Here is a 10,632-nt window from a genome sequence, read left to right as displayed (position 1 = left end):
CCTCATAATCTACATTAAAGAGGGGCTTGATCCTAGGACTTTGTTTCCTAGGTGCAACAATAAATAGTGAGCTCTATTATCATCGTAAATGACACAAATTTTCTAGCACACATATGCTACACTCTATTCAAAGCTTAATATAATTTTATCTTCTTGTTTTTTGATATCATTGTTGTTGTGTCCGGAAGTCCTGCTCCCGGAATTACTATTTCTGCTATTTTATCTCCATCTCAAGGCTAAATATTATATTTTTATCTAATTCATTTATTATTTTAGGATCAAATTAAATAACTTGTTTATAAATCACGTATAAATTTAACTGTACCGTGGTAAATAATTAATTTATTGGTCTTTTTCCTTTTGCACAGCTCAATCACCTGTCAATTTTATTTGACAGAGGTCACATGCATATTTGGGCTGGCCTTGATTAAAAAAAGAAAATTAATACTCTTTAACGCGGTTTTGTTTAGAAGTTAGACGCAAGGAAGCCTACCAAAATTGATTTTTATCCTCTTTTTTATTTATCAAAGCGATTAAGATTTCTCCTGAAAAACAAGGTATCTCTTTTGAAACAGAGGACAATTTTTTTTTACGGAAATAGTTGTTGTTTTACATTTCACAAAAAGAACCAAAAATAAAATAAAATTGAGAATAACAAACTTAAGAAATTCAAACACATGCACTTATCTTTTCCAGAAACAAATCCAAACTAGGAGCTGGGGTTTGATGTGATTGGATGACGTTTTGCCCAAAATTCTCCCCGTAGTTCATGGGATATGCCCAGGATGCTACCACAGCTCCCTTTCATTACTAACTTTGACTCATAAGAAATTATTAGCATTAAGTGTTTATATTAATATATGTACATGTATTAATCATAATTAATTATTATATATTTTACCTCATAAATCATTCAACTATGACAAGTTTATATAGTTTGGTGCGGATCAAGTTTTACCACTTTGACCTCGTTTCATCTCCTACAATGCCATGCATTTGCAGTATTGTTGAAGAAAAATACTCCTATCATTAAATGGTGTCAAGTTATTTTCGACAACGTAACTATTTAGCTTTCACTGTTAATTTATCTAGTACGCTTCATTTGTTTCATAGTAAAAATCTCTGCGTTATTTTCCAAATTGAAAAGAAATGCAACATTTTAAACGGACCAAACGGTAATTAACACTATTCTTTTAGGACATAGGAGTATATGCTGTTATTCTAAAGTACAACGTAATACGAGCAATTAAAGGCTAATGCATTTCTGCTAGGAATTAAATTTGGAATGATTAAGCGTTTCTTTATATTGAGTTTAATTTGCAAATTGCTCCATAAATATTTCTAAGTAAGTGATTATAAAATCATTTAACCAAAAGATTAAATATCATTTTACAAAACCAACAACAACTACTCCTAACCTATAGTTTGAGTGTTTGACTGGTCAGTAATTCATTATTAGTACTTCTCAAGTAACTCTCAGAAAGCCTTATATGTCGCAAACTTTTTAGGGTTAAAAATTTAATAATCATTATGTTGTTTTAGTTACGGTTAAAAACTAATGTGAGACTCTTTTTCGGTTTAGGGAAAAAATATATGTGATGTGACTCTGAAACTCTGTGATTATAATTGTCAAAGCCATAATACAGCAATTACAAAGCTGTAAATTTTAAACGCAAATATTAGAGTCCGTACTAACTTTAAGATGATATTTTTTCATAGACAAATAATAAAATAATGGTACTACTAACAAAGATCTTTTGAAAATTACATGTACCGCATTTTTTTTCTTCTTTTCTTTTTCACAAGATAACTGTCACCAGCTTCTTATTTGACATTCTTCCTTAAGTTGTTTTGTAGGTAGTGGCAACACGTCCAGATAGATTGCATGTAATCCACACTTTTTGAATTTTTGATGAAAAATACTTTTATAAAAAAATAAATAAATAATTTCAATAGAAATTATGGCAAATAACCTCTTAAACTATTTGTAAATGCATGTTATTTCTTGCAAGATGTATAATCATGTCCTTATCAGAACCAGGGGCTGAGCTAGCCCATGAGCTACGGGTTCGGACGAATCCATTAGCTTTGGTCCAAACCATCTATTTATCTTATGAAATTTATTGAATATGTACTAATTATTAATTTAGAACCTAGTAACTTAAAAAGATTAGAACTCTAAACCCATAATATTCAAATTCTGGCTCCGCCTCTGATCAGAACGACTAACTTAACACTTGAAAAATAAAAAAAATAAAATGTTGTAGAAAGTCCTCACAGTTATTTAAGGAAGGAACAGTGGCATGCTTCTGATATTATTGCATAGAAGTATTTTTGTTGGGGGAAAAGTTAGGTTTTTATGAAAAGTTTTCTTTCAAAATTTAACTACCTTAGCTTTGTGGGAAAAAAATTATGAACATTCACAAATCCATAAATGCGAAAAAGAAATCTAAATCTATGCAAACTAACATTTGTTCTCCACAGAATTTCCAAAGAATTATCTAAACGCCACAGTTTTCTGATCTTCTCAAAGTATGTATCATTCATAAGCTTTCTCCGTTTTTTCTTGTTTGCTCGATATTTCTTCTGAAGGTTAATATAACCACTATTTAAAGTAAAATCAAATGTTGGTAGTTTTATCGTATGAAAATACAATAATAATTACTCCTCGGTCTCGAACAAATTAAAAGTATTTCTAAAAGATTTGAGAGAGAGAAGTTAGGTATCCCAACTAGGGGTGTGGGTTGGTTCGGTTTTTATCAAAACCAAACCAAACCAACTATATCGGTTTGGATTGGTTCGGTTTTGTCGAGTTTTTCGGATTTTCGATTTTTTTTGTTACATGAATATTATTCAAATCTTACTTTGTTAAAGTTATAGATAAAGTTTTGATAAGTGAATATATGTTTAGTAAATATTTTTAAAAAATTGACAAACATATGATCTATTAAAATATTCTAATGGGAGAATTTTTTTAATAACACATGATAGTTATTTTCTTAGTCGTCTAACAATAATTTTCGTTAATATACGCTTTCAAGGTTAACACATGAGAGGATCCCAAATATTTCAATATGTTTTAAAGAAAATTCAATATAAAGTCTTAAAAATTATATATTTATATGTCGGTTTGGTTCGGATTTTTTTACTCAATACCAAACCAAGTCAAACCAAACCTAGTCGGATTTTTTAATCGGTTTGGTTTGACTTTTCGGTTTGGTATGGTTTTTCGGTTCGGTTTGAACACCCCTAATCCCAACCATGTCCATATTAGCTGGGTTGGGTTATCCAAATAAAATGTTGTGCAAGAAACTAGCCCACATTAAGCTGTTAGGTTGCCCAAATTTGGTAGGTTGAAATCGAACACCATAAACCATATAACAATGCAGAAATGACACCAGTTAGCCACTCTAAAGGCTGCTCTTTAGGAATTAGTCGATATATTCTGGATTTCAGTTCAATTTTTTGAGACACAAATATCCTGAATTATCCTAAAAATTAAAAAATTTAGTTCAAATTTTCAAGACAAAATAAGTATTATTAATCCCTAAATAGCAGCCCTAAAAATGGCTGTGCACTTCCAAAGAAAGAAATGACACCACGTAGCCCACTCTATAAGAAGGTGGGAGGAATCCAATTGAAAAAGTCTTAAAGGGCTACGTATTTGGGCCTAGTTGGATTGGGCTTTTTCTCAGCTCATCTTTCAGGGATCAGTCTTGAGGTTTGGCATCTTAGTACAAAAAAATGTGTGAGATTATCCTCGGGGGTATTATCATTTTTAACTCGCGCCAAAATCTATTTATATTTGGTAGTCAAAAAAGTGTATAACATTTGTATAATTTTTGTATATAACTTACAAAATATATATATATATATATATATATATATATATATATATATATTTTCGACTATTATTTTTACAGCGGCTATACAATGTCATTTTTTCATTATCCTTCTCCTTCTTCTCCTTCTGAATATGAAAAGGATCCTTTTGGGAAATTGATGAAATATTATTGGTTTTGGTCTAATACACATAGGATACTAAATAATTCATGTTCCGAAAATAGAACGTATCTATTTTATTTTATTTTGCAATATGATAGTTTGGGACCGAAACGTTATTGTTGTTGTTATTGCAATATCATGCCACAATACATAATACATATCGTGATATGGGGAGACAATGTGGGTTGCTCTGATGGTAAGGGCCCTCCACTTCCAACCAAGAGGTTATGAGTTCGAGTCACCCCAAGAGCAAGGTGAGAGTTCTTGGAGGGAAGGATGCCGGGGGTTTTCTATTGAAAACAGCCTCTCTACCCCAGGGTAGAGGTATTGTTGTTGTTGTTATTTTTCTGGTGTCGCTCTTACTCTCGACAATAATACATAATACATATAGTGTGCAAAGCAATAGCAGTCTAAGAGTATTATTTACTATTAATAGAGAAGAAATATTCTTCTTATAAAACTAATACAAATAAAAACGTCTTTTGAAATACTATATACTATAATCCACAATAAAGGGGATTAATTATAATATCTTTGTATATAAACTTTAAAGATAGAGTCTAATTGGGCAAAAATAGGCTATTTGGATTTTCGATATGATTTTTGTTATTAATCATAAGCAACTATCACCTAAATCTCAAGTATGAGCAATTTTTCTTTTTTTAAAATAAAATAAAATAAAATAAATGCTAACATTAGATATACCTGTAAAGGTAGGTTAAATTTCACAAATGGTGATTTAACTATGACTTTTTTTCACCAACGTCATATGACTTTGTTTTCTCACACAAAAATCATAAATCTTTCACTAACTCGTACAAAAATTATAGTGACCGAAAAATACAACTTTATAGTAGTATTTTCTTATCCTATGATTTTTTTATTTTTATTTTCAGTCTAATAAGTAATAATCTAATTAAAATAGAAATGACACAAACCGGCCCGATCCGCCTAACCCAAAATCCATATATAAATTAAAATAACACTAATGTGAATCCTTCAAAACACGATACGTCTATCTTTTATTTATTTTTCAAGATTTTCATTCATATTTATAGCATTTTTGTTTCAAGTGATCTCTAATTATGCTTTTTATTTCTTTCTTTTTTATTAGAATCTCATGCATTCCAATAAAGTTTTTTGTGGGAGAAGGATTCATTTTTAGTATTATTTTAATTTATGTATATAAGTATTGGATAGGTTGGGTTGAGTCATTCCTATTTTAAGGGAAAAATACAAAATTAAGCTGTATCGAAACTAATTGCATTTGCTAGCAAAAAAAAAAGAGAATATGTCTATTATATGTGTATAACACACACACATAATATATATATATATATATATATATATATATATATATATATATTATTGGCTATTATTTTTGGAAGCAATTAAAATATGTATTTCTCCTATTTTAATTGGGTTATTTTTATTAGACTGAAAAAATACTGGAATAAGAAAAGACTACCGGAAAATTATGTTTTTCGATTGCTATGATTTTTGTGTGAGAAAACAAAGTTATATAACTTTGATGAAAAAAAGTCATAGTATATGACCATTTGTGAAATTTACCTTTTAAATGTAGGATTATCTAAATTTATAGTTTTGTGGGGAAAAAATTAATTGCGTAATATGTAATTAATTGCGCTAGAAGATGCAAAATTTCCTTAAAAGAAGGACCAAATTGAAAAAGATTGACCTCCATTTTTACCCATAAATAAAAACCAACAATTAGGTTAGATTACAATTATGAAAAAAGTATGCCAAGAGGCAACAAGCAACAGGGTTTGTGACACTGAAGAGACGAACAAAACAACATGCCAAGTGTAACATTAATACTGACAAATGCCAATCAAATCCCAATTTGAATAGCCGCAAATTACTCTCTTTTTCAGTTACAAATATATGCATATATATATATATATATATATATATATATATATATATATATATATATATATGGAGGACTTTCCAACGTTATTTTTTCAATTTTCGGTGATTGGTGTGTGGGTTTAATTTTTGTGCTTTGTTTGGAGAAAGGGTTTAAAGAATCACAAGAATGCTCCATTTACATGCTTGCTCTTGTCAATTTCCATCACTCAGAAAGGGTACATATCTCTATCTCTTTTTATCAATTTTGATCTCGATTAATTCATAAGATTGAATGGTCAATTTTTAAAATTCTTCACCATACACTTCAAAGGATTTTTTATATAAATATTTTTGCTATTTTACACTTCATTTTCCATCAATTTTATTTTTTTCTTGAATGAATTAGTGAAGAGAGGCTCGAGAGAAATGACTTTAGTCCGTGAATTTAAATTGTCTCATTTTCCGTCTTTTCACCTCCAACTTTAGTGACAATCTTGATGTTAGTGACGATACTGATTTTGATACGGAGCTTGACCGAATGAGGTCTAATAATTCATCCGTTCCAATTATTTATGTGTATATATATAGGACTTGAAGGGGCATCAGAAAAAGTGGAAAATGCTAGGATTATTCATAAAAGGAGATTGTCCTTCCCAAAATTTGCAAGCTCAATTGACAGGATAAACACAAGGAAATATACAAGTGACAAAATATTCAAAAGCCATAATATATCAAAAAGTTACATAGTTGCAGCCTCGTCAGAACACTGTGAAATCTCCTCTAAAGATGGTTTTTGGAAGCAATTGAATGCATTATACCAATTTTTTCGACCGCACACTATATTTGGAACAGTAAGTTACTTAATTTGCCTTTTTATTTTCAGCCTTTTTTTGAGGAAAAAATGGTACTCCAATTCTATTTACGTTCTTGATTGTTTACATTTATATTGGTGTTGATGTTATTTTTTAATTTCCCAGATAATAGGGATCAGTTCAGTTTCTATTCTCCCAATAAAATCGTTAGCAGATATTTCTCCCACATTTTTTGTGGGACTATTGAAGGTAAGACTTGGTTCTTTTTGGTTTGGGCATAAGATAATTACATTTTCTACGTAAAATGGATTTTTTTTTTTATAGAAATGACAACAGGTAGCCACTCTAAAGAGCCGCTATTTAAGAATTAGTCAGTACTTCCAAAATTTCAGTTTTTCAGTTCAAATTTTCCGGACAAAAATATCCTGAATTGTCCTGAAGTTGTAGGACAAAATAAGTACGCGTCAATCTCTAAATAACATCCATGTGAATGACTTTTTGTGCAATTGCCCCTTTTTTCCCGACTTTACTTTTCGTATGTTATTATAAAAACTATATAAAAAAAACACTTCTGTTAAGATTTACAAAAGGAAGATGGTTAATGTATTTATGAAAAAATGGCTAAATGTCATTTTTGTTTTTCTTAATTGTATTAACTTACTGTTTGTTGTACTCATGTAGGCCTTAATTCCTTCTCTTTTAATGAACGTTTATGTGGTAGGATTAAATCAACTTTTTGATGTGGAAATTGACAAGGTAATCTAAATTGTTATTTTTGTTTTCCTTGCTTTTTTTTTTTTTTTTTTAAAAATCATAAATCTTTCTTTTTCATATGTTAAGGAGGGACTTAACATTTATTTATGATCCAGGTGAACAAACCAAATTTGCCACTAGCTTCTGGAGAAATTTCAATGGAACTAGGCATAGCAATAGTTATCACCTCCCTAATTGTGGTTTGTAATTTCCTCAAAATCCTCCACCATTTTTATTATTGATTGACTATATATAAATGAATCTTTAAATCTATATAGTTGGTTATGCATAACTAAATACTTGCTAAACATGACTACAAAACTGATTAAATTAAAGATTCTAATGTACAACTATACATCTTATTCTTAGTCCAAACTAAATGTATTAGTTTAACTTAACTTAATCACTAGAAGTCGAAAAAGTAAATAATATCACGTTTGTTTAACAAACATCCGAGATAAGAGTTTCGACTTTTTGAAAGAAATGAAGAGGAAATAGTTGCATATATATAAAAGAAAAGAAGTAGATCCCATATTATTCAATTCTGAGTATAATATTACTAAATTTCTCCTTGCTAATTATTAAATTGGATGATAACAGAAAAAGGTAAACATTAATTTGGATGGATGGACTCCGAACTTCAAGATAGCAGCAAAAAAGTTTAAAATATTTTAGGTTCCAAAAACAAATTCTTGTCACAATATTTGGAATGCAGAGGGTACTAATTAGTAATTATCTACATAATTTGGTGTCTTTTTTATTTTTCTTATACCAAGTTTTCTGCATCTAAAATCTAGGAGTAAATATAACTAATGAGTCAAACGTTTTGCAGAGTTTTGGCATGGGAATTAAGTTTCAATCTCCACCATTGTTAGCTGCTCTCATTGTTAGCTTTTTTCTTGGGAGTGCATATTCTATAGAGGTAACTTTGGCACTTGACCTTACTATATTTCCTTTCATCCTAATTAGTAGTCTTCCTCTTCTCAATGTTAGATTCAATTAACTTATTAGATTTATCAACTTATATTAATTCGTCTTTCGGAACCTTTGAACAAATGTAACGTTGTCTGCGGAATCAGCCACTATACTGTTTATATCACATCCCTTAGGGTGTGGTCTTTCTCCAGACCCTGCATAAATGCAAGATACTTCGTGCGCTGGGCTACATATTAATTCATCATTCTAAACACACTTCAAAAATTAGAAACACTAGCAAAAAAATACATGTCCGAATTATTCCAATAAGTTTCAATTTTTAATTTCATTGTATTAATTTAAGAAAAATATTATTTCTGACTATCCATTTTTGTTTGGAAGTTACCTTTACTTAGATGGAAAAGAAATGCAGCCTTGGCTGCAATATGCATTATGGTTGTGAGGGCTATCGTTGTTCAGTTTGCTTTCTTTGCACATATTCAGGTAATAAATTCAGATAGTCCTGTGTTTATTAATGTCGTTAATTGACATCAACTTGTCACATCTTGTGAAAAAATGTTAAGAAATAATTTATCTAATTAGTTTTTTTTTATAACCTTTTTTATGTAGAAGTATGTGCTGGTTAGGCCTATGCTCTATACAAGATCTCTGGTATTTGCTGTCACTTTTATGTGTATCTTCACTGTTGTCATTGCCCTATTTAAGGTAATCTTCATTTCAAACGTCCACAAATTTTAGTAAAAAACTTAGTTGCACTTGGTGTTTACATTAAATCAATAAATATCATATATGCGTTTTTTTTATGATGGTTAACTGATATGTATTCTCATTTTATTGACTTGCTTGATTTGTTGTAAACACCTGAGTAAATATTTACCTCAATTTAAATTTGTATATCAGGTGATCCAAACGTTGTCAGTTTGATACAAAAATCTGTTGTGATTATTTTAATTTTTACAGGACATACCTGATGTGGATGGTGATAGAGACTTTGGAATCCAATCTTTCAGTGTGAGGCTTGGCCAAGAACGAGTTAGTAAAAATACAATATTTTATCTCATTTTAAACACAATTTTACAACATTAGCTCAATTGCAAGTAGTCCTCTCCCTCTCCCCCTTTTTCTTTTCTTCTCTTTTTTTTACTAATCACTATACAAATCTAATTAAAATGTGTTGTTTTCATGCAAAACAAAAAGGTATTTTGGCTATGTATTAGCATGCTTGTAGCTGCATATGGAGTTGCTATGGTGATTGGAGCTACTACTTCTTCCCTTTTCAGCAGGCTTGTCACTGTATGTCTACATTTTTTACTTCTTTTTTATTTCCTTGATACATCAACTATATATATATATAAAGTCATAAAATTATACATGAACATGTAATGCAGGTTTTAGGGCATTTCTTACTCGCTAGCTTTCTTTTATTTCAAGCCCGATCGGTCGATATAACAAGTCAAATATCAGTAACTTCTTTTTATATGTTTATATGGAAGGTAACTCTCTCCTTTTCTTTTTGCATAATAGCTTAAATATAAGTTTAAAACCTAATTATATTCGTATTTTTCACTAATGCAGTTATTCTATGCGGAGTACCTTCTGATTCCCTTCTTTCGCTAAGGAGGAAGATTAAACATGGTGTATTATTTAGGGAAATATGAGCTCCAAAGTTATGGGGTTGTTTCAATTCCAATGGAAATGTAGACTAGTAGCTCAATTGGAATGTGAATTTCCTTATGCTATTTGAGGTCTAATTTGTTGTCCTAATTGTGAATTATAGTGATTTAGTAAAACTGTTGTGCCAAAATGCACTATATCTTTTTGTGTGTGTGTTGCAATTTGCTGGTAAGAGTTTATATTTTGAGTTGCACTTTTGGTCCTTGTGTTATTGGATTAGTGCAGTTTCAAGTCCTTGAAGTCTCAATTACAAATCTTCAATTAAACCATGTGTTCTCAATACTTTATCTTATCAAGTAATTATCAATTATCGAATATTTTAGCAGTTAAAGGAACAGTTTGTGGCAGCATATGATTATTAATATTTCTATTGTTGTGGCACACAAGTCCTCTAATCAAAACTTAACTACGAATAATTATTTCTTTTTATTTCGTCTTTTTTATCCCCGGGCTTTGCATGATTTCACCACTTTAATATCTATTTAATGATAGTATTTTTTGTTCTTTTTTTATTAAAAAAATTTTAATGGGGAGGAGAATGCTATACACTGATGAGATTTAAACCTTTTATTCGAATTGT

At 30.0% G+C, this 10,632-nt stretch overlaps 1 protein-coding gene across 3 annotated transcripts; it reads left to right on the top strand.

Moving 5' to 3' along the window:
• The first annotated feature begins 5,950 nt into the window (after positions 1-5,950).
• Positions 5,951-10,286, top strand: LOC104111194 (homogentisate geranylgeranyltransferase-like). 3 transcript variants are annotated; one of them, XM_070182620.1, is made up of 12 exons: positions 5,951-6,113; positions 6,466-6,728; positions 6,855-6,938; positions 7,371-7,445; positions 7,559-7,642; positions 8,275-8,364; positions 8,760-8,861; positions 8,991-9,083; positions 9,339-9,410; positions 9,576-9,671; positions 9,767-9,871; positions 9,954-10,286. In XM_070182620.1, exons 1-12 carry the CDS (start codon positions 6,065-6,067, stop codon positions 9,993-9,995), a joined length of 1,155 nt encoding a protein of 384 aa, XP_070038721.1. In that variant the 5' UTR covers positions 5,951-6,064; the 3' UTR covers positions 9,996-10,286. The 3 variants fall into 3 exon arrangements, with proteins under 3 accessions (XP_070038721.1, XP_070038722.1, XP_009619133.1); XM_009620838.4 differs by having other exon boundaries at positions 5,952-6,113; positions 8,988-9,083; XM_070182621.1 differs by lacking the exon at positions 7,371-7,445 and having other exon boundaries at positions 8,988-9,083.
• Positions 10,287-10,632: the final 346 nt, after the last annotated feature.

This window comes from Nicotiana tomentosiformis, chromosome 8 (assembly GCF_000390325.3).
Source record: "Nicotiana tomentosiformis chromosome 8, ASM39032v3, whole genome shotgun sequence".
Lineage (NCBI taxonomy): Eukaryota > Viridiplantae > Streptophyta > Magnoliopsida > Solanales > Solanaceae > Nicotiana > Nicotiana tomentosiformis.
This window is presented reverse-complemented; position numbering and strand designations above follow the sequence as displayed.

What these genes read in the sequence shown, in the direction of transcription:
- LOC104111194 (XM_009620838.4), top strand. Translation starts at nt 6,065, where the DNA reads ATGCTCCATTTACATGCTTGCTCTTGTCAATTTCCATCACTCAGAAAG. An exon ending in TTATCACCTCCCTAATTGTG is followed by an intron (nt 7,643 to 8,274) that starts GTTTGTAATTTC and finishes AACGTTTTGCAG; the next exon opens with AGTTTTGGCATGGGAATTAA. An exon ending in GGAGTGCATATTCTATAGAG is followed by an intron (nt 8,365 to 8,759) that starts GTAACTTTGGCA and finishes TTTGTTTGGAAG; the next exon opens with TTACCTTTACTTAGATGGAA.